This window comes from Thunnus albacares, chromosome 7, assembly GCF_914725855.1.
Source record: "Thunnus albacares chromosome 7, fThuAlb1.1, whole genome shotgun sequence".
In the NCBI taxonomy this organism is placed as follows: Eukaryota; Metazoa; Chordata; class Actinopteri; order Scombriformes; family Scombridae; genus Thunnus; species Thunnus albacares.
Window position 1 is genome coordinate 751,258 of NC_058112.1, and position 23,867 is coordinate 775,124.

Sequence of the window (23,867 nt, forward strand, 5' to 3'; positions counted from 1 at the left end):
TCAACAGAAAACAGAATAACCATTGCTGGACGATAGTCAACAACTCAACAGCGCATAATCTTATCAACAACGCCGGAGAGAGAGAGAGAGACTTTCAATGGAAGTGAATTCCACTCCCAGCAGTGAAAGGCAATATCACTCGAATTCAAGCAGGGAGATGAGACACAGACTTTAAACAGGTGTGAGGCGGTCCTGTTTACCATTTACTAAAGTTTGTGTTTGTGTGAGTGAGTGTTGTAGTATAGTTGTGTTGCGTGTGCGTATGAAACACATGCATATGCCTGTATTTGTCTGGTGGGAGGGGCTTAGGACAGAGAGGAAAGGGGGGAGAGCTGCAGGAGGAGGGCTTCATTTTCAAATTCTGGCTTTTTTTTTCCAATTTCAATTAAATTCAATTTTATTTATATAGCATCAAATCACAACAGAAGTTATCTCTACACTTTTCACATGCGTTTTTTGCCTTTTCCAGAACACTACCTACCCCAGCTTTAACCAGAACCTCAGAAATGACATTTTGCCTCATTAGGACCGGGCTTTGGTGCCCATGAGGACTACTGGTCCTGACAGATCGGTGTTTATACCAGAAAAGGTCTCAAAGAGGTAGCAAAAACACACACAAACACACACACACAGACACACACACTACCATCCTCTTACCTCATCCGATCTGGTTTCTCCTCTCCACTTTACAGAGCGATTGAACCTCTTACTCAGCATGGCTGACATCAGCTTGTTTCTTTTACTTTTTTCCTGTCTCTGTCTTTCTCCTGTCTGTCTCTCCACTCTGTCTGTCTGTCTGTCTGCCTGTCTCTCACTTTTTCTATCACTCTGTCTAACACTTGTGAATCCCGTCTAGGTGGATTTCTTTCTCTTTCTGTCTGTCTGCTTGTCTGAGCATCCTGTTGCTGTCTTTTAGATTGAATTATTGTGTACAAGCTGCTGCTGCACGTCTGTCTGCTTTAAAATCAGGAAGTGAGCTAGCAGACATCAGTACATCAACACACAGATCACTGGTTCCTCTTTCACGGCACCTTGTCTGTCTGCAGTGTTTTGCAGAATTCTTGTCATCGTCTTAAAGCTACCGTTCAGCATGTACCCATTCTGTTGTTGACAGAAATGGTGAATAATCTTTTATTAGGCACCATTAGGTGTTGATAGTAGATTACAGATTTTAGTGAATTACACTGTATGCATCACATTTTTCATCAACTTTTATTTCTTTTATTTTATTTCAACTTTTATCATTGTAGTTTTAGAGGCTTAAGCTTAAAAATATTCTTATTTATCTTAGTCTATAGTGTATTCTGTTCTGTTACATATGTATATATACATACATATATGTTTGTATGTATTGAGCTTCACTTCTACTTTTAGTTTGCGGGGGAGGGGGAATGTTTTTAAACGACTTTAAATGTGTCAAAAACTTTTAAAGAACCTTTTTAAAAAGTTGAAATAGTTTAAGAGTTGGATTATTTATGATGCAAAAATGAAACACCCCAGCAAACTTAAAACTAACCTGAAATCATATTAAGAAGTGGAAAATAATCCCAAATGTGTCTATGAAACTATGGCATTAGCAATGCTGGCAGGAGGAAGAACATGTTGGACAAAAACTGTAAATAAATATTCTGCAGAAATCAAAATCCAGTTTTATTTTGTATCTCTTCTTCTTTTAAATATTCAAAACTTGTGCATTTCGCATTTACACTGTTAACATTTTACACCTGTAGTTCAGTTCACATGATCCAGACCAATGAAAACAAAGATGCTCTGTTATGTATGATGTGTGTGTGACTGACAGGTAACTCATTCATTTTGGTGATGTCATCCTGCATCATCAGGCTACAGACTACTAAAGAGATTATATTCTTAATGGTTCTCATGATCAGCAGAATTTAATGGCGCTTAAGTTTTAAATTGAAATACTAAAATCATACATCTATTACCACAATAGATGTTGACATGTGGTGGGAATCACATGAGCCACGCAAGAGTCCGTCTGAAAGCTTTTCAAGCTGTCTCAGCCCAGCTGTTCGGCCTGCACAAGAGTGTGATTAACAGCTTTCACTTCAGAGTTCAACTGAACTGAAACAAACATGTTAGGTGTGAAAACAACTTCACTGTTGCTTTCCGTAATTAACTTTGCTGGCCACAGCGTTATGACAGAATGGAAGTTTCACAAGTCACTTAAAGTAATCAGTGATTATTTAGGAGGAAATTGACAGCTGATTACGCAAACATGATACACATAACGCAGTGACACAGTAAGACCGAGCCTCCTCCTGTCACTATTGATGTCTTATACCAGACATGTTATTTTTAATGCTATTGAGTATATCTCTGATTATTCTCATGATTATTCAAGTACTATTATTAGAATAATTTTAAATGTGAGAGGAAATGATTCATGATTCATGAGATTCAGATTCATGAGTTCTAAGAATCAACTTCATCTAAAATGAACTGTAGCCCTATTTTCTGTGCATTAGATTTCCTTGATCTAATGGGAAAAAGAGACCTACTAGATAAGATATAGATTTCCATAATATGATTATAGAATAATGATTTAAACTATCAGAACAAATGTCAGGGCTAAAAAGGTTAACTCAGTTGCAAGCACACACACACATACACACACACACACACACGTGTTACATCTACCCTCCTGTGTGTGTGTGTGTGTGTGTTCACTGCACATAATTCACATACTGCACATCTCGTTTTGTCTTGTGTTACAAATCCAGTGCACCCCTTTTCTTTACAGCGGTGCACTTTCACCCGTCCCTAAAAGCCCAAACTCACTCTCACCGGGAATCCACATAGTAGGTGAGATGTGAGCAGCGCATAAGTGCACTTTATCCCTTCAATCCACACTAACTCCTCGACTTGCGTTTAGCGTCTCTGTCCACAGAAGCAACCAACGATGCAATAAGCAAAACACTAGGTCACTAGGTATCCTGCTTTTAGAACAACTCTGGTGTATAAAAAATATAAATATGGTTTCAAATACCAAAAAAAGTCCACTCTATGAAACACAGCACTAACATGACAAATAAGAATGACCAAATATGACCGTCAGTCTCAAGTCGTTGTACTGACTGCCATGTCAGGGACTGCCTAATATTTCCTTAAGATATTGGTCAGTGTGAATTTTGCTTGTGCATGTACGCTGCTTTCATTTGTTGTGGGTTTTATTACCTTTCCTTTCTTGCTCATCTTGCTGCGGAGGTAGCTAAATGTCCGACTGATTTTGGCACCTCCTTTTCCCTCAGTTTCGCTCCGCAGCGGGCCTGGCTCCTCCTCTGAAATACTGACAAACACAAAGAGCCATTATGAAACCATTTCTGTTTTGACACACATTCTGTAGCAATGAGGAGTGGAATGGAAATTATGAGAAAAGTCTGCCAATTTGAATACTTACTACAAGAGACAGTGCATGTGTTGGTGTACAGTGTGTTGATTGCTTTTTTTTAACAGATGAAAATACAGTAAAGTACAATTTGACAGTGAAATCTTTTTCTGCTTAAGAGTGAGGTTTAAAAGCATAATTCCAGTTAATAATAGAAACATTACTAACAGTAAAACAAAATTAGCTTACCTGTATTCAAGTGATCCAGAGTTACTGGAGAATGAGCTGGCCCCTGTAGGAAGCAGACAGGACAGACACCATCTGATCAGACTAACACAGCTGCTATACTGTATGGCAGTGATGTTTCAATGATACCTTCAAGAAATCTGGTCAAACTGAATGTTGAGGCAACAAGACAAGGGATCAGTTATCAGCTTCAATGTGGGCATAAGCAATAGGTAGGTAGTTTTCCTGATCTACTGTATTACAATCAGGTACATTAAAGCTGTTTCCACAACAGCCCGACTGATTACTGTCCCATCAGGTCAGCCATACAAATAAAGACCAATCAATAAAGACATTTGATGAAAGGGGTGTTGCCGTCCAGTAAAAAACATCTGCAGGGGATACAGCTGTGATTCCTCCCTCTAAGCTCTTACAGGAGCCTGCTCTCTACTTGCTCTTTGTCTCCTACAAGGTGCATTTAAGGGATTGATAGACCCTTGATGATGGCGAAGGGAGAACCATTTCCAGGTCACAGCTGCAGGATGGGGGAGTGAGGATGGGAGGAAGCATAAATTAGCAGAATGGAAAGCAGCCTAGGTGCTCTGAATGTGAAGACTGCTCATAAACTCAATCTCACTGTTAGCTTTGCTTTAGCTTTTACTATTGGGGGACATTGTGGGCTTTGGATAGAGTAGAGTAGTCGGGAGTAGGTAGGGTAGAGTAGTATGGAGCATTTTTAGAGGAGGTTGGATGGTTGTGTGTGTTCTTATCATAATGTGTTTGTGATTTTGTCTCTTTTATTGTTTGATTTGAAAAGTAAAATAACTAAGTTGAATAAGAGCTTCAAAATAGTTTGAAAGTATATATTTTCATTTGTGACAGAACACGTCTAGCTGTGTCCCCCTGCTTCTGTTCTTGGTGCTGGGGTTAACACTATATTGGTCAGACAGCAAATGATTGTATTTTTCTAAAATGTCAGAATATTCCTTTAAAGGTAAGGCGATTTGAATGTTTTAAGGTTTAGATGTCAATAAAGGTCTAGAAGTAATTTCATTTTAGTAAAAGGACCAAGTAGCATTATTATTATTAAGTAGCATTTTGATAGCGGCCACTTGTACAAAGCAGGGAGTATTAAAGGATAGACAGAGGTCAGTTACCATATGTTTGGAATGGGAAAAATTAAAATGGACAGAACAGACACCCCTGAACTCTTAACGTCCAAAGATGCTTGTAGTTTTAGGTGTAAAAAGCTGAGGAGTTGCAAGGAGGTGCCTTTTTTGTCCATTCTGATTCTGCGGCTCTAGGGAGGTGACTACGTTTAGTGAGCACTTATTTTGGTCGAGCAGCGTTACAGGACACCACACTGAGGGAGGAAACACAGGACAACAGCCATGACAGGCATTCTAAATTAATCGTACTTACTCCCTCCCCCCTCTTCCTCTTCACTGCCAATAGAAAAGAAGTGTCTATTTTTGGGGAGGAGCGGGGAGATACTGAGGGAGAAGCTGATTCGGCGCTTTGATCGAGGAAATCCAGTCACTAAAGGGTGTAGCAAGGGGAGTAGCAGGAGGAACAGGAAATAGAAAGCGCAATTTAATTGCAAGAGATGAATAATACATCAAAATTCAAAACCACAAGTGAAGTGAAATGAAAGATAATGAGAAGAAGAAAAGAATAAAAATCCACCAAATGAAGGAGAATGATTTTAACTCACCATCTACATCCTGGTGACTGATGGCAACCATTGAGATGGATTTGGTGAGGGTTTGATGATGGAACATGGCAGGACAGTGGGTTGCCATAGACAGGACCTGGCGAGATGTCTAAAAACACACAGACAAACACAAGTGGACAAAATAAGTTAAAATAAATGAAACAAACACAAATTCAACCTGAAGATGTATACAGTAGTTGACGATCCAAAAGCCCAAGTGTTCAACCAAAATGCAGCACATCCATATTCATATGATAGATTTAGAAAGTTTCATTTTGGGAGACGTATGGTACTTTTTAACATTTCTACATTGTACAAACGCAATTGGAGTGGAAAAGTAAAAGTCTTTGCCCACCACTGAGCTGCTGCCTGGAAGCTGCTCACAAAATAAATGGACCTAATAGGTTTTTGATGGAACTCTGGTATGTAAGAAAGACTGAAATATGTAGAAAAGCATAGGCAATGCTTTCCAAAGCTTGGTGATCTTCCTAATGTGTGTTCTTACCACCCACATAGACCTTGTGAAACAATGCCATCCAGAGTGCAAGACATCATCTCTTCCAATAAGCTGGATATTTTTTTTGTCATGGAAACTAATAGAGGCCACACCTCCTGATTATGCATATCTGCATCAGCCCATGCTTTCTGGTCACAGTGGTGGTGTTGCTGTAATGTATAGGAGTATTTTAACTTGCTCTCCTGCTTCCTTTGGTGCTTTCTCTACTTTTGAATTTCTGGGATTTGTGCTAAATGGTAAATTACCTGTATTGTGTATTATAGTCTATAGACCACCGAATCAGAACACAGCCTTTCTTAGTGAATTTTCTGAGTTCCTTTCTGTTGTCATGTCAAGATATGACAGGGTTTTAATTTTAGGTGATTTTAATATACAAGTGCTTTATGCTGTCCTTCTAATACATTGGCTACTGATTTTTTGCATCTTATTGACTCTTTTAATTGAGAATGCAATCTGTGACCTGCCCAATACATGTTAAAATCATATGCTGAATTTAGTCCTTTCCTTTGAACTTTTGCTTAGCAATTTTGTTCTACACGACATCTGTGTGTCTGAACACAATGTTATTTTATTTGATACTGAGCTTCCTCTATCCATACCAAAACTGCCTGCCCCAACTCGCTCCCGTATAATCAACTCTACCACACCCAGCCCATTTTCCAGTGTCTATAGTGCTGATTCCACAGTCCCAGTTATTGAATCCTCCTCTACCCGTTTAAACACTGATGAACTAACAGACCTCTTCCACAAGTCTTGTCTGTCTATCCTAGACTCTATTGCCCCTTTTATGACCAGAACTAGGAGGACTAATGCAGACCCTTGGCTGAAGGAATCCACATGCTCTATTAGAGGGGATTGCCAGAAAGCAGACCGTAAGTGGATAAAAGACCGACTGCATGTCTCCTATGAAATGCATAAGGAGCTTCTAATCAAGTACCAATCCTCTGTTAAAGATGCAAAAGCAAAATAACTCTCAGATATCATGACCGAGAGAAGTCATAACTCCAGGATTCTGTTAAGCACCATAAACTCTGTAGTTAACCCCTCTGCTGCTCCACTACAAATATTTCTTAAATAGGCTGTGAGCAGTTCAAATATTTCTAAACAAAACTGACAGCATTAGACTGTATTCAGACCAAATCAGGTGGTGTTGCCCACCGCTGCAGAGGTGCAGGAGTGGAGGTGTGTGGGTGTGTGGACGTGTTTACTTGTGCTCTAGGACGTAACTGCTGTGAAACAATCAGAAAACAACGTTTTATTGATCTGATTCACCAGCTTTCTCACTACCAGCGCTCCCTCTCTTCATTCACTCTCCAGCTCGCTCGACCACAGCTGCTCTCTCTCTCTCTCTCTCTTTTTCTCTCATCTTTTTTAACATGAGTCAGGAGGCCGATAGCAAAGTGTAACTTCACTGTTAATGTTATCAAGTGAAGAGAAATGTGCTCCCCTCCTCCTAGTATTGTCTTTTTACTCCCTCATGGCAGAGCTTACAGCTCAGTCTGATCTCCGGCTGTGATTGGCCACTGCAGCTTTCAGCCGCAGTGAGTTGAGTTGCGTTTCTCCAAAAACTGACTATGGCTCGACTTTCCAGCTGTAGTCCGGTGCAGCACAGCAGCCGCCAAAACACCCGCAGCCGAAATGTACTACCCCCATTCAAATGAATGGGAGAACTGGCTTTTTTTCTGCACCGCCTCATTTGGTCTGAATACGGCCTTAGGTCAAATATCTTGCACCCTATCAAAGATTTCTCACTGACTGTTGACGACCCTCCTGCTTTTAATAATTTCCACCCTGTCCTTTTATCCCTGCTTGGTTGCATAATTGCAGGCATGAAACCCACTAGCTGTCAGCTTGATATAATTCCAATAAAGCTCCTAAAACAGTCACTTGCAGCAGTTGGTCCTAGCATACTGAAGATTTTTAACAGTTCTTTAGCCACAGGTGCAGTCCCATCTTGTTTAAACATGCCATAGTTCACCCACTCCTTAAGAAACCTGGTCTTGACCTGGCTCTTCCAAATAATTTTAGGCTAATTTCTAAGCTTTCTTTCTAATTTAAGGTTTTAGAAAAGGTTGTTTTTAATCAGATTCTGTCCATTTTAAACCAAACCAATATTTTTGAGAAATTCCAGTTAGGGTTCCGCCAACACTGCAGCACAGAGACAGCTCTCCTAAGAGTAACAAATGACCTCCTCTGTGCTGCAGATGTCAGTACATGCTTATCTTAATTCTTCTAGATCTCTTCTAGATCTAGATCTGCAGCTTTTGACTCTGTCAACCACACAGTTCTCCTGTATTGCTTGACACAATGGGTTGGCATTTCTGGAACCACCCTTGATTGGTTCCACTCTTACATTTTAAACAGACAATTCACTGTTTCCACTGGAAGCTCATCCTCAACACCTGCAAATATTTCATGAGGGATTCTGCAGGGTTCAGTTTTAGGTCCACTTCTTTTCTGTGTTTACATGGTCCCATTGGGAAGAATGATCTAAACCAATTACATCTCTTTTCACTGCTACCCTGATGATACTCAGATCTACCTCCCCCTCAATTCCCAAAATCAGGCAAATGTAACCCAATTACAAAACTGTCTCCAAGACAGGCTCAAAACTTCCTTCAGTTAAACGAGGACAAGACAGAGATCCTACTTGATAGCCCACCACATCATACCACTGTTACTGCCAAGAAGCTCAATCACCTTTCCGCCTACATCAGACCACATGCTAAGAACCTGGGTGTTATATTTGATAGTGATCTAAATTTCAACAGGCAGGTAAATTCCGTTGTCAGGTCCAGCTTCTTCCAACTCAGAACCATCTCCAAAATTAGGCATTTCCTCTCACCCTCTGACTTAAAAAGAGTCATTCATGCACTAATATAATCCCAGCTGGACTACTGTAACTCTCTCAGGCTACAATTTCCTGTTTACAACTAATCCATGCTCTTGCCCCTACATATATCTCAGAACTTCTCACCCCAGATCCCACACAGCACCACCAGTCCCCTCAGATCCTCCCACCGTGGTATGTTGGCTGTAACAGGGCTTTTACTGTAGTGGTTCCTTGGCTTTGGAATAGACAGGCTGAGTCTGTCTGTGCTTTTAAGATGCATTTTAAGACCCATTGTTATTCTCTTGCTTTTAATTGTGTTGAATCTGTTTTTATTTCTATCTGATTTCTTGGAATTTAAATTGAGTTTAAATTTGTTTCTATATTAATCATACTTTATTTTCATAACATCTGTTATGTACATATATGTCCTTATACTTGTCTGTCTTTGTGAAGCACTTTGGTGCAAACCCTGTTTGCTTTTTGAAGTGCTATATAAATAAAATAAACTTGAAACTTGAAACATTAACTTTAAAAACAGATTTATATGACAGGTTCACAATTGCTCAAAAAAAAACAACAGTCAGGTGTCCATATGAACATTGAAAGAGGATTTCCCCGAGGCAATCATTCCTTCAAACATTTTCTCACAAGTATATACAGTACATGTCAGAACCAAGCGGGTAGCTCCTGGTCTGAAAAGTGTAGCCAATTCGGAAGTGCCTCAAACCTGCATTCTTTCTAATGGCCAGCAAGGGGCGACTTCACTGGCTGCAAAAAGAAGTCTGATTGTATAGAAGTCTACGAGAATACAACCCCACTTCTCACTTGATTTATTATCTCAGTAAACACTTTCCTAATGAGTGTATGGTCTCCATCTCTAGTATCAAGTCTTCTTCAATGCATCATGATGTTCATTTTGTAAATTATGGCGCCATTTAGAGTAAAATAGATGATAAAGCACCACACGCTTTAGGGCATGGCTACATTGTGATTGACAAGTTACTACCACAGTGACAACATTGATTACGTACCGTAACAATGGTATAACCCAGGATACACAAAGTATAGGCGTAGCTGCTGCTATTTCACAGTGTGTTTTACTTCATTAAAGTTAATTGTAACATTTTGGTTGCCTAAACAAGTCTTGTTCAGAGTTTGGTTGTGATAAAAGGCCCTCTAAGGAGTCAGATGTTCATTTTTTCTGGTGAGCACATTTTGTTCTAATGGTTGTAGGCCTGTTTTTCGCTAGCGGAAATTACCATTAGCATTATCACCGTTAACCATAGATCGTAAACGCACCATGCTGACCAAGCTAGCAGCTAGCTCTGCTGGTCAGCTCCACCCTCTCATCCAAATACGGTCACTTCTGGCTCCAAAAATCAAACATGGTGATGGTGAAATCCAAGATGGCGATGGTCAAATCGCTAAACTCAAGGCTTCAAAACTGCAGTCCACAAACCACTGGGTGATGTCACTGTGACTATGTCCATATGTCCAGACACATACCTGATTATCAATGCGGATTCCATCTCCTTCTTGTTCCTCCTCAGTGAGGGAGACCAGCGAGCCTCTATGCTGGCCGTCTAGGCGTAAACTCCTCCCGCTGGTCCTCTCCTCTTGATCACTGAGACTGGGGCATGCTGCCTGGACCGCTTCGCTCTCCACCACCAGACCCTCCAGACTGTAGCTGTGTGGAAGGAGAAAAGGCAAAACATATAACTGACTGCATTTTATCATGTCCTTTACATGCTGTTGTGCCATACAGAATGCTTTTCTAGATCTCTGAATGTGTTCATACTACATTTTATTTGAAGATGACGTGTTGTACACACTTGACCATCTTTGGAGTATGTTTTGTATTTAAACAATCCTTCAGAAATGCAAATAGGAGCAGGTTTCTTCAGCACATTATCAGCAGTTTGACCTGTACTGTTTACCTTCTGTTGTCTATTTGCTCTTGATCAGGATGAAGCAGGTTGGATGGACACCAACTCATACTGGAGACATGGGAGAGATAGACAGATGAAGGATGGATGATGGAAGATGTGGGAGAAAGAAATGATTAGATGGTTGATGAAAGGAATGTTTCAAATCAAGAATGATACGCAGGAGGATTAATGATGATGACACAATGATGTTTTAGATGAGAGATACAGCGCTGCTTGAAAATTTGTGAACCCTTTTGAATTTTCTGTATTTCTGCATAAATATGACCTAAAACATGATCAGATATTTACAAGTCCTAAAACTAGATAAAGTGAACACAATTAAACAAATGAGACAAATAATAAACTTTTTAATTTATTTATTAAGGAAAATGATCCAATCCTACATATTTGTGTGAGGCAAAAGTATGTGAACCCTTTCTTTCAGTAACTGGTGTGACCCCCTTTTGCAGCAATAACTTCAACCAAATGTTTCCAGTAACTTTATCAGCCCTGCACATCAGCTTGGAGGAATTTTAGGCCATTCGTCCTTACAGAACAGTCTCAACTCAGGGATGTTGTGGGCTTCTTTGCATGAATTGCCCGACTCAGGTCCTTCCACAGCATTTCTTTAGGATTAAGGTCAGGATTTTGACTTAACCATTCCAAAACATTATCTTTCTTCTGCTTTAACCATTCTTTGGTAGAACGACTTGTGTGTTTAGGCTCGTTGTCTTACTGCATGACCCACTTTTTGTTGAGCTTCGGTTAACAGGCGGATACCTTGATATTTTCCCATAGAATGTGCTGGTACAACTCAGAACTCATAGTTCCATTCATAGTTCCTGGTCCAGAGGCAGCAAAGTAAGCCTAAATCATGATACTACCACCACCATGTTTCACAGATGGGTTAAGGTTCTTATGCTGGAATGCAGTGTTTGCTCATCACCAAACATAACGCTTCTCATTCAAACCAAAAAGTTCAATTTTGGTCTCATCCATCCACAGAACATTGTTCCAATCACCTTCTGGCTTATCCTATGGTTTGTCTTGAGCAAAGACGGCAGCAATGTTCTTTATGGAGAGAAGTGACATTTTTCCTTGCAACTCTGCCATGCACACCATTCATGTTCAATGTTCTCCTGATAGTGGACTCATATACATTGACTGTAGCTACTGCATGAGAGGCCTTTAGTTTCCTAGATGTTACTCCGGGTCCGTTGTGGCCTCCCAGACTATTACACGCCTGCTCTTGGTGTGATCTTTGTTGTTCGACCACTCCTGGGGAGGGCAACAATGGTGCTGGATGCCTTAAATTTGTACACAATCTGCCTGACAATTGACTGGTGGAATCCAAACTCTTTAGAAATGGTTTTGTAATCCTTTCCAGCTTCGTGAGCATCAACAACTCTTTTTCTAAGGTCCTCAGAAATCTCCTTTGTTTGAGCCATGACACACTTCCACAAACCTGTGATGTGAAGCTCAGACTTGATAGACCCAGATTTCTCTTCTTTAAATAAGGCAGGGTCTCCCAGACTCACACTTAATTGTCCTCCCATTGATTGAAACACCCGACTCTAATTTCCCCTTTAAATAAATAATTCTAGAGGTTCACATACTTCTGCCATGCACAAATATGTAACATTGGATCTTTTTCCTCAATAAATGAGCAAGTGTAAGGTTTTTGTCTCATTTGTTTAACTGATGTCCCTTTATCTAGTTTTAGGACTTGCATGGAATTCTGATCAAATGTAGTTTAGGTCATATGTATACAGAAATAGAGCAAATTCTAAAGGGTTGACAAACTTTCCGCAGCATTGTATGTCTGAACTATGTTGAAATGATGTTTGAACAACAGTACAGATGGCAAAGAGTCCTGTTCTTGACATCTCAAAACCCAGGTTTCTGCCTTTGATTTCAGAGCATTAAATCGACTTATAGATGAATTAAGAATTGATACCTTTGAGTCCTGTTGACTCAATGTGATGGTATGCTGTATGTTACAGTATTAACATGCATTCTATCATCTCATAGCTGCTTCCCTTTTTCCACTTTTCCAGTGCAACAAAGAGGTAACCTTTGTTCCTAAATGTTATCAGCTGCAAACAACACACACTCATGTGTGATGTTTTGTGTATTTGATCCTGATATTATAACTGATGATGGTCAATCTAAGAGAAGAAGCTGAGCCAACAACAGACTGAGGTACTTCTGATATTAAAGGATTTACCCTACATCTGCTCCCTTGTTCATTATTTTCAATAATCCTTACATTTTCTGAGTACTATGTTATTCTGCAAAACCATTTGTGCATTTTCTAAAGTGTAATATAATATATGTCATATATCTATAATATATAAAAAGGAAGGACATAAAGATGTTGAAGTCAATGAATTCCTCTGTGTGAGACCTCTGTTATTAAACTGCTGTTATAAATACAGAAATACACAATTCATCTACAAATCCTGCTGTCATTTTTTATATTTATCATCAAAAATAACTGATTTTTAGTCAGATGTTTCCCTCCAGCCCAAGCAACTGCCAAGATGTTGATAAGTAGTGCTGTGCTGGAGCTGACACATCTCCCTACACCATATTAGAGTGAATCAAAGAGGATTTTTCCCTTTCCACCCTCACTTCAGCACCCTCAGTCCTAACACATGGTGCTGAGCTACTTCTTTCATTTCATTAATGAGTTTTCCATTGGATACCATGCATGGCACTGGGAGTGTGTGTCTAGACTGTCATGTGAACAGGCTGAGACTGGAAAGATGAAAGCACCAGCTCTCATTGATAAAAGACGACAATGCAAAAGAACACCCAACACTTGATTGACATGGCATTGATATTTTGACAGAGTTTTTAGAGCTTCAAATATTGTTACTAAATACTAAATTCCCTTTTTTTATTCCATGTGGTACAAAATGAAGCACACAGTCATCTTAGACAAACCAAAGCTCTACGAATGTCATAAGAAGATTACTACATTCTTGTCTTTCAGACACTGTTCCAGTCATTTGTCTGTCTGAACTGCTCATGTCATTAGTGACTAACGTGAGCATAAAAGAACTAATTGAATTCAAAAGCAGAATTACTGAGTGTCTCATGCGGAAAGGCCTGAACAGTGACTCACTGACATATCAATGTCTGTTCTGACCAGCCTTTTGGCTCAGAACACATAGCACAAAGTTGTAAAAAGAAGACAGTGGAAATCTAAAGAGATGGAGTGGATGAAATGTGTACCTTCTCCTGTGAAGGGGTGGCTTGGCTCTCTTCACCTCTCCAGACAGGCTCTTCAAAGAACTGAAAGAAGGGAGAGATGGATTGTTAGTGGAAAAAAAGGGAGGGATGGACTGAAAGAGTTGAACAAAAGAATGGGAAGTGAGGTGGATTTTATCTTTTAAAGTAAAAGTAAGTGACAATGTGCTAAAACAGGTCTTTTTAGATTTTAACTGCTGAAATTAACAGGGAACGTTGATCTGGTGTTTTTTATGCTAATCATTGTTCACATCCTAAACTGTTAATCTTATAGAAAGTAGAAACTCATTCCACTAACCAAATACATACATACATTAGTGGATGTGATTAAGCAAGTGTTAATATAGGCATGGAGGTAATTATAACAATAATCAGACACACACAGAGTGCAGAGAAAGAGCAGAGAAGCAGCGAGAGGGCAACCATAAACAAAAGCAAAATACAGTAGAGACTGTCTTTATTTACGTTATTTACCAAATTTATGTGCACTCGGACTGTGCTCCGGCACAGCACTACTTATCAACACCTCAGCAGCTGCTCAGGCTGGAAAGAAACATCTGACTAAAAATTGATTATTTTTAATTGATTTCTAAGTTGCTATCAACACTCCTCTGCAACTCCTACCGGTGCACCATTGAGACCATTCTCACTAGCAGCATCATGGTATGGTAGGGCAACAACACACAAGCAGACCGTAAACACCAGCAGAGAGTGATCAGGTCAGCCCAGTACATCACAGGAATGGCCCTCCCATCACTGCAGGTTATCTACCAGCAGAGAGTCCTCAGAAGGGCCCACAATAACATCAAAAACCTCACCGACCCCCAGCACCACCTCGTCACACTCCTGCCATCTAGAGAGTGGAGAGGAGTCTGAAATGCAGGACCTCAAAGCTCAAACAAAGTTTCTACCCCCAGGCCATAAAGCTGATTAAGACCTCAAAGCCACTGCCACTGAGTCCTCCCATCCCTCCCATAACCAAACAAAGGACTTAATGCAACTTCGCACAAACTGAACAATTTGCACATGTCTGAACAATATGCACACCTCGTTTGTCATTTTGCACTTACTTTTATACTGTTCTTAGCACAACTGTTATCACCTACTACCTCAGTATGTATATATGTATGTGAGTGGTGATTGGATTGGATGAATTTGTGAGTGTGTGGATATGAATGAGTGGGTGTTTGTGTGTGTCTGTCTATATTTGTCTTTTTAGGGCCCAAGCACGAAAGTGCCAGGGGCCGAGCAGTCCCTGGCACTGAAAGTGCGAGGAATCTATTGTTTTGAAGGGATTATTATTATTATTATTATTATTATTATTATTATTATTATTATAGGAGGCCATTGCATTTTTGAGGGGCTTAGGATGCTTTAAAACTCATGATAATTGGCACACATGTCAGAAGCATATTTTTGCAAATTCTTTTGCACAACAGGAAGTCAGCCATTTTGGATTTTGTGTGTCAATTTTTATTTTATGAACACATGTTTGAGGCCTTTAGGATGTGCAAAAACTCATGAAACTTTACACCTATGTTCAAACTAGTAAATATTTCAATTAGTATCACAATTGGGCTTGGGCATGGCATTTCAGCTCTATAGCGCACCCTAATTACTTTTAGCGTTTTTGAGGTGCTAGGGGTGCTCGAAAAATCATGAACCTTTGCAAATGCATCATAAGTTTCAAATCTTGATATCTGATATTGGTCTCTGGTTTGGGTGTGGCAAAATGGCTTGAGGGAACCCTCTAGAAAAAAAACAAAATCAAAGGCTCCACCTTTAAATTTGACCTGGATTTACGAAATTTGGTAGGCAGATATAACATATCCAAACTTAAAAAAGCCTTTTTGAGCCATAGCCAAAGTCCAACAGGAAGTCAGCCATTTTGAATCAAATTAGCATTTTTTTCACAAAGGCCTTTCGAATGCAAGAAAACCCATGAATCAAAGTCAAAGTCCCCACCTTTAAATTTGACGTGTATGTACGAAAATTGGTAGGAAGATGTAACATCTCAAGACTTTAAAAAAAAGCCTCTTGGAGCCATACCCTAAGTCCAACAAGAAGTCAGCCATTTTGAATCTACTTTGCATTTTTTTCACAAAGTGAAGCCATTGACAGGCATTGTATTTTAATCAATTCCTCCTCAAGATTTAACCCGAGCAACTTCAAATTTAGCAGGTTATATATAAACACCTTTGTGATGATAAATTGAGAAGCTTTTCAGTTTTCATGGTGTCACCCTTGGCCAACACCCTTGGTGTGGCATGCCAGACCATTTTGCTGAAAACATGTTTGGGGCATTAAACAGGAAGTTGTTTAACTCGGCTTTACATTGTCCAATCTGCTCCACATTTCTCATGCTTGATAAGAGTCCAGACCTGAACACATCTAAGTGTCAATACTAAGTCATAGTCATAGCGCCACCTACTGACAACAGGAAGTTGGCCTTACATGACAAACATCATATGATTTACATGAAAATTACATGGTGTGGTCTACACATGATATACAGCAACATGAAGCATAATTAGTGGGTGTTCTATAGCGCCACATAGTGGACACAAGAAGTGATAGTTATCTCCTACATGCAATGTCAAATATTCATGATGTATATCCATGTCAGGTGCCCTCTGGTAAATGTATTGCTGTATTGTGTTGCTCTACAATAACAGAAGTTCGACTGCAGTGTGGCGCGAGGGCCTGATCATTGCTGCTGCTTTAATTAAACTTAGTTTCTAGTGGCTGTGTGTGTGTCTGTATATATTTGTCTTTTAAACTTAGTTTCCAATATATTCTGAATAGAGTAATTGACGGCACCAGGTAGAGACATAGCAAACTAAGAATTTCATTGCATTGATAACTTGTTTATTTCTGCATGTGACAGTTAAGTCTTTGAGTCCTTTGAATCCTTAATACAATTCAAAATTCTTCATTGCTTTTACTGGTACCCTAGCAGGTTATTCAGACTGGTTTTAAAAAAAACACCAGACTGCTGGAGATGTGACAGGGAGGTGGGCGACTTAGTCCATGCACCGTACCCAGAGGTACAGATCTTTTGGACTAGAGTCCATGAGTACATCTCAGAGATTGAGGGGGTAGATTATGAATTTTGTCCTGATGTATACATACTTGGAAATCCTCAACCCATTGATCAAGTTGTTAAACCCCTAGCACATTGGATACAGACAAGTATTACGATTGGTAAACAGGTAATTATGATAAAGTGGAAAGCTGTAGGAGGCCCATTATTTCAGGAATGGATCTCAGAACTGTGTAAGGTGGCAGCTTTTGAGAGAATATCTAATAGTCTAAAAATGAGTAAGTAAAATACAATAATAAATGGGAAATGTTTCTGCAGTTTCACTCACTACAGAGGTACCAGTGAACACACCTTTTAGGTTGACTGATTTAGTTAAGTGCCAGGCTCATAAAATACACAGAGTATGCTTGTATTGATATTTACCTGTGACAGCATGTTATCTGTATCTGTAAACATACACATTTTCTCTGTAGCATGTACAGCTCTTTGCTGAGACTGTTATGAATGCAGGAGGTCGGATGTGGTGATGGCACCACTGAAGGAAACAATACATGGACACTATTACTTGGACACTATTTAAACATTCATTTCTAAAGGACTATGAGTGGACACCTAACAGTGGTACTGTTGACAAATTTATATAACATGTCATGTTAATACTGTTGTTTTAATTTACTTTATTTTATAATTTATTTTATTATTATTTAATTGTTTTGATTTATCTTTTATTATTGGTCAATTATTACTTATTTTATTTTATTGTTTTTGTTCTTCTGTCTGGTGTTGTTCAGGGATTGTATTGTTATTGGATTTTCTATGATGGCGCATGCAATGTTTTGAGTCTTTTATGCAGAAGATAACCTGGCAGTAGTGTAGAGTTTAACCCAGAGACTTGTCTCTCAAAAATATGCTGCTGCGCTGAGCCTGGAGGCTGGTGGCTCTTTGCTCTTATGTGCATCACACAAGGACTAAGCAGTTCTATGAGGAGCTTTGTGCTTCAGGATGCTGAGAGCCACTATTAGTCTGCTGATACTTTTTGAGAGGAAACAACATAGTCTACATTCAGCAAGTCTGATAAACCCACTGAGTCCATACCTGCGCTGTGCCACGTCCATATCCGCAGTGGCGTTCCTTCCTGGCTCCCAGCTGTGTCGACGGTATGGAGACAAGGAACGGATGGAGGCACGCAAGATGGCGGAGGAGACGGGATTTTCTGGAAGCTTATCTTTTTTCTCTTCTTCTTCTCCTCCTCCTTCTGTCTCTCCGCCTCCTACAAACCCCAACAGAAAATCATGACTGCATTTCCCACTGTGACTTTTTTCAAAACATTACCTTTCTTAATAGTGTGAATGCTGATTCAGCAGCATTCACACTTGTTCTTCTAAGCTTTATTAGTGTAAATGCTGACAAACTTTATTTATGTGAATGCTGATAAGCATGAGGAAGAGCCTTGTTTTTCAAATTCAAAGCCCCCAGATGGCAATAGGAGCTTACAGGGGCCACGGACAAGGCTAGAATTTCAAAATAAGTCATTAATTTCAGATTTCTGCATTTTTAGCAGTGCTTTGCAATTTATTCTTCTTCTTTATGTTTTTCAGTTGACTACTACTTCTGCATATTTTAAGCTACAGGAACCATTCAAATGTTAGACTTGCTTTTCTTGCATTTCTTTTTTCACCTTTTCAGGCAATTTATTTCAACTTCCAGCTTTGACAGTATTAGGTAAAGTTTAGCTTCCAGCTTTTCTAACAATGAATTTTAACTCTTAGCTTCTTCATTACATTTCAGATTCCAGGTTTTTCAGCAATGCAGTGCAATACATTTGAGCCTTCAGCTTTTTCAAGCAAAATTCATTTCAGATTTGAGCATTTTCAGCAATGCTTCGCAATTTATTTCAGCTGTCAGCATTCACATGCATTTTCCACAGGAAACACATTTTTAATTGTAAATAAATTGAATGGAGATATTTCTTTATAAATCGATCCAACTTTATTAATTATAATTATTCTTATTTGTGTGCCCATAATGCACATTATACATAGTAAAATAAGGATACACATAGTATGTATACTATTATATACATACTTTGTAAACTAATAATTGAATTATAAATGTGATAATTATTAAAAAATAAAAGAAAAAGTATATAACCATGTAGAATAAAGGATGTGCAATGCTCAGATAACAGACAAAGTGTAGGGTACTGTGACTATAGTGAAAATTTCAAGCAACAAATTAAAACAAAAATCAGTGACAGTGAATGCATCAGCGTAACTTACAAATGTTACAGATTAAGAGAACAGAAATATAAAGTATGAATGGAAAAGAAAAATGAAAACCAAAAAAAAAAAAAAAACTGTATTGAGGGGTGCATCAGGATGCAAGTATAAATAGTATTAAGATATTTTATCTCAACTGTGGTAGGTCCAAAGGTGACTTGTCAGTTGTTACACATTTTAACTGAGAAATACTAAAAAAACTGGAAAAACTACATCATTTTAAACCAATTTATACCTGTATTTTATGTTTTAGCTTTCTGCTGTTAGATGAAACAGTTCACTGTGGTTTACAGTGGAGAAGGTCCTCTGGTGGGAGGGAAAATGCAAAAGAACTGCTGGTAAGGCTGAGTAGTAAAACCACAAAATGTTGGTGTTTTGATATTGAGAATAAATAGAGATAACATAGCAGAGAACTTTTGAAATAACTATAAATGAATTGCAACCCGCTTCAGAACCAAAACTGGGAGCAAAACATGCCCAGATATTTTAACAGAATGAAATCTCCACCCACTTACGACTGCTAGAATTCAAGAACAAACAGTGTGGTTTACCTCTCTCCTCTGTTTCTGACTTCCAGGAATGCCTGGAGCTGCAAGGGGCCATGGTGTCAGAAGTGTCAACTGACGAAACACCTTCACTGGGACTGAAGGCTCCCTGCGTCGATGCATCATTTGTGGAGGACCAAGAGACACGAATCCCTCTGCCCCTGTCTCCAACACGGGGGGCTGGATCTACAGGCTAGTAGGAAAGAGAAGACTGACGTCAACAAAGGCTCTACTTTCATTAAAAAGTGCACTGCTGTAAAATTAAACATACAAACATATCCACAAACTATCAGTGGAAACACCCTGAAGTCACAGAGGAGGAAACGCACTCGCTCTGTTTAACTCAACACCCCAGCACTAATAACGACTAGTCATATAATGGAGTGAAAAACTGCTAAATTTACTATTTTTTATAATTTTCCGAATGTTTCCATCCTTGAGGGGACCTTTGGTTCTCATAGCTAGTCCTACACAAAAAGCCTTACACACCTTGAATCCTTGGTATTAAGGCTGCAGTTAAGAAACAGTTGTCGGGGAAACAGTAGCCAAATATAGCCTAGCCACATGTCATCTCTTTCAAGATTATGAGAAAACTTGGTGGAAAAGGCCTCTTCCAGAACAAGTGAGTCATGTTGAGCTCACACTGGGCTGGACAGAGTACATTCTGAGCAAACAGGGTTCTATAGAGTTACTGTACTATAGTCCAAACCTTTATGGTGGTACTACGAGTCCTTTAAACAGTTTTTCTGTAACAACATGCCCATACATCTGAGAGCTTTATTGCCATGTGAATATGCCACATCAATATTATTAATACTACTGATTTTTAATATAGTGTAAGGACTACAGTATGTGATCTTTATAGTACAGCTAATCAACTGGTTTTCCTCTGGTCCCTGCCAAGCTGCAGGGAGAGAGTGTTTTCTGGTGTGTTGCATAACACTCTTTAGCGGAGGTTTTCCCAATTTTAGTGAAAAGGTAGAAATGTATGTCAGCACTATTACTTCTGACCCTGACATGAAAAGGGTAACTAATGAAAGCCAGCTGCTGTGCTGACATCATCAGTAGATCACTCAGTGTAGAGTGTGATAGTCCCCTTAGAGGGTCCTTGTTGAGGGTCTTCAAATGGCTGAGGAGACCAATTCTGGAACCACAAACTTTCTTGCAGTGTAGAAACTGATGTGAGATGCTGCTTGAAATGGAATGTGGGAGAGCCTTTTTGGTGTGGACTCTCTCCTTTCTTGCTGCTAGTGGACTCTGACAGCCAGTTGGAGATCGTCTTCATGGAATGTGGCTCCTTCATGTAAACTGTTTCTCAATGTGGTTCTGTTTTGAGCAAGGTCTTCCCAGTTAGAGCTGTTTGTGTGGAATGCTTTTTCTGACCTCCAGGTGCTAGTCGGCCAGAATTTAATTCTGTGTAGAGGACCTGTTTTGCAAGGTGTGTGTCACGCATTTGTATTACATGGCCTGTCCATCTCAGCTGGTGTTTAAATCAATGTTTGATTCATCAAGAACACTGATGTTAATATGCTTCTCTTTCCAGCTGATTTTCCGCAGGCATCTCTGGTGGTAGGACTCCTGGGCTCTTATATGTCTACTGTAGGTAGTCTAGGTCTCTGCACCATAGAAAAGTGTGGGCAAGATAACTGCCTTGTAGATCAGCAGCTTGGTCAGAGTTTTCAAAGAATCTTCTGGGGAACTTTGCAAAAGCCCCGCTGGCACAGCAGATGCAATGGTGAACCTTGCTGTCAATGTCTACCCCTGGGGAGAGGTGACTTCAAAGGTAAGGAAAGGCAAGTTTATTTATATAGCACATTTCTGCAACAAGGCAATTCAAGGTGCTTTACATAAAACATTAAAAGCATCAAGACAAAGTGCAAAAGAAACACACCATAAAAGGACGATTAAATACAATTAAAAACAGCCATTAAAAAGGCACGAGAATAAAAAATAAAACAAGCTAAAATAGAATAAGACAAGTATAAAATAAAGCAAATAAAGCATAAAAGTTACAGTGCAGTGTAAGAAATAAATAATTTTTTGGTTTAATCAAAGGCAGCCGCAAACAGAAAAGTCTTCAGCCTTGATTTAAAAGAACTCAGAGTTGCACCAGACCTGCAATTTTCTAGGATTTTGTTCCAGATATGTTGAGCATAAAAACTGACCACTGCTTCTCCATGTTCTTGGTCTTAGGCCGTATTCAGACCAAATCAGATGCTCTCTCTCTCTCTCTCTCTCTCTCTCTCTCTCTCTCTCGCTGGTGCTCTCAGCTGCTCTCTCTCTCTCTTTTTCTCGTCTTTTTTAAAATAAGTCGGGAGGCAGACAGCAGAGTCTCCATTTACTTTTAATGTTATCAAACGAAGAGAAGTGTCCTCCCCTCCCCCTAGTAACGTCTTTTTACTCCCTCATGGCAGAGTTTACAGCTCTCATCAGTCTGATCTCCAGCTGTGATTGGGTGCGTTTCTCCAAAAGTTGACTCTTGAGCTTTCCGGCCACAGTCCAGTGCAGCGCCACAGCGGCCAAAGCGCCTGCAGCCGAAACACACTACCCCATTCAAATGACTGAGAGGACTGGTGTTTTCGCCGCACTGCCTGATTTGGTCTGAATACGGCCTTAGTGAGGACTTGAGCAGCAGTGTTCTGAATCAACTGCAGCTGTCTGATTTATTTTTTAAGGAAGGCCTTTAAAGACAGTGTTACAGTAGTCGAGTCTACTGAAGATAAATGCATGGACAAGTTTTTCCAAATCCTGCTGAGACATAAGTCCTTTAATCCTTAATATATTCTCCAGGTGATAGTAGGCTGATTTTGTAATTGTCTTAATGTGGCTGTTGAAATTCAGGTCTGAGTCCATGACTACACTGAGATTTCTGGCTTGGTTTGTAGTTTTTAACATTATCGATTGAAGCTGAGTGCTGACTTTTACATGTTCTTTCTTGGCTCCAAAAACAATTACTTCAGTTTTGTCTGTGTTCAACTGAAGAAAATTCTGGTACATCCAATCATTGATTTGTTCAATGCACTTACTCAGTGCTTGTGTTGGACCATAGTCCCCTAGTGAAATGGTTATGTAAATTTGTGTGTCATCTGCATAATTATGGTTACACATTTTGTTGTTGGATTTGTGGAATGGCAGAGGTGTGCCTGAAGGCAGAAGAGGGGCAAGCAAGCTGGCCTGCTAGCCAGGCTAAAAACTACCAACAGACCCGCTTTGCCAACACTCTTTCTGGCAAATGTCTGCTCGCTGGATAACAAAATGGACTTAATGAGACACCGAATGAGCAGCTACAAGGAAACAAGGAAATGCTGTGCACTTCTGCTTCCAGAGACATGGCTAAACAACAACATGCCTGATGCAGCTTACCAAATCGAGGGGCTACTCTTCTTCCGAGCCGACCGCAATCAGCTGTCAGGGAAAACCTGCAGAGGAGGACTCAGTGCCTACATCAATAAGCATCGGTATACCAACTGTTCTCTGGTAAGCAGCCATTGTTCCGAAGCAGTGGAATATCTGACGCTGAAGTGCCGGCCACACTACCTGCAGAGTATTTGGGTGTTTTTACTGCACATGCTTCTTACATCTTTTACAGCATAGTCACTAACAATCAGAGTTTAAGGCCCAGTCGTTAGTTTTCCCTGTAGGCTTTTATTTTCAGATTTACTCTCAGTCCTTATCCTGCTGTATGAAGATGAGAGGTTATCCAGGTCATCAGATGGAGATCCTGGGTCCTGCAACAGTGGAGCAAATCTGTTCTCCAGTTGCACACTTGGTTGTTGGGGAGGTTTGTTGTTAGTTCTCCCTTTTGCAGCTGTCCACGGCTTTGTCCTACTGAGAATGGGGTTGAAGAGGCGCTTTGCCTGGATGACAATGCAGGCCAGCTGGTTGCTTCACAAATCTCAGGGCACTGGGCTCTGCCTGTTACTCGTCCTCCCATTTCCCAGGGAAATGATTTACTCTTAGGCTTTGCTCCAAGAGAGTTCCAGGGAGGATGACCACTTGTAGATTTATTACCCGGTACGCAAACCTTTTTTTGAAACCATGGTAAAGTGGTGTCATTCCCATATAGTCCATTCACTTCTACATTAACTTCTAACCGGTGAATTTTTGTTTTCAGCACTACAATCTCCTATAGAAGTTTGTGGTAGTCGTCTCTGGAGAAGGGGTGCATCTTGCTGCTAA

At 39.9% G+C, this 23,867-nt stretch overlaps 1 protein-coding gene across 5 annotated transcripts in view; it reads right to left on the reverse strand.

Annotated features, from left to right (window-relative positions):
- akap13 (A-kinase anchoring protein 13) overlaps positions 1-23,867 on the reverse strand; it is a 170,299-nt gene that overhangs the window by 32,305 nt on the left and 114,127 nt on the right. For 3 of the 5 annotated variants that reach the window (XM_044357339.1, XM_044357340.1, XM_044357338.1), the window contains exons 14-22: positions 19,695-19,881; positions 17,960-18,134; positions 13,807-13,866; positions 10,576-10,635; positions 10,145-10,325; positions 5,289-5,397; positions 4,997-5,113; positions 3,599-3,641; positions 3,199-3,310 (exon numbers count right to left, since the gene is read on the reverse strand). In XM_044357339.1, coding sequence (XP_044213274.1) covers positions 3,199-3,310; positions 3,599-3,641; positions 4,997-5,113; positions 5,289-5,397; positions 10,145-10,325; positions 10,576-10,635; positions 13,807-13,866; positions 17,960-18,134; positions 19,695-19,881 — 1,044 coding nt within the window. The remainder of the gene's footprint in view (positions 1-3,198; positions 3,311-3,598; positions 3,642-4,996; positions 5,114-5,288; positions 5,398-10,144; positions 10,326-10,575; positions 10,636-13,806; positions 13,867-17,959; positions 18,135-19,694; positions 19,882-23,867) is intronic. The other 2 variants (XM_044357341.1, XM_044357342.1) reach the window with 2 other exon arrangements.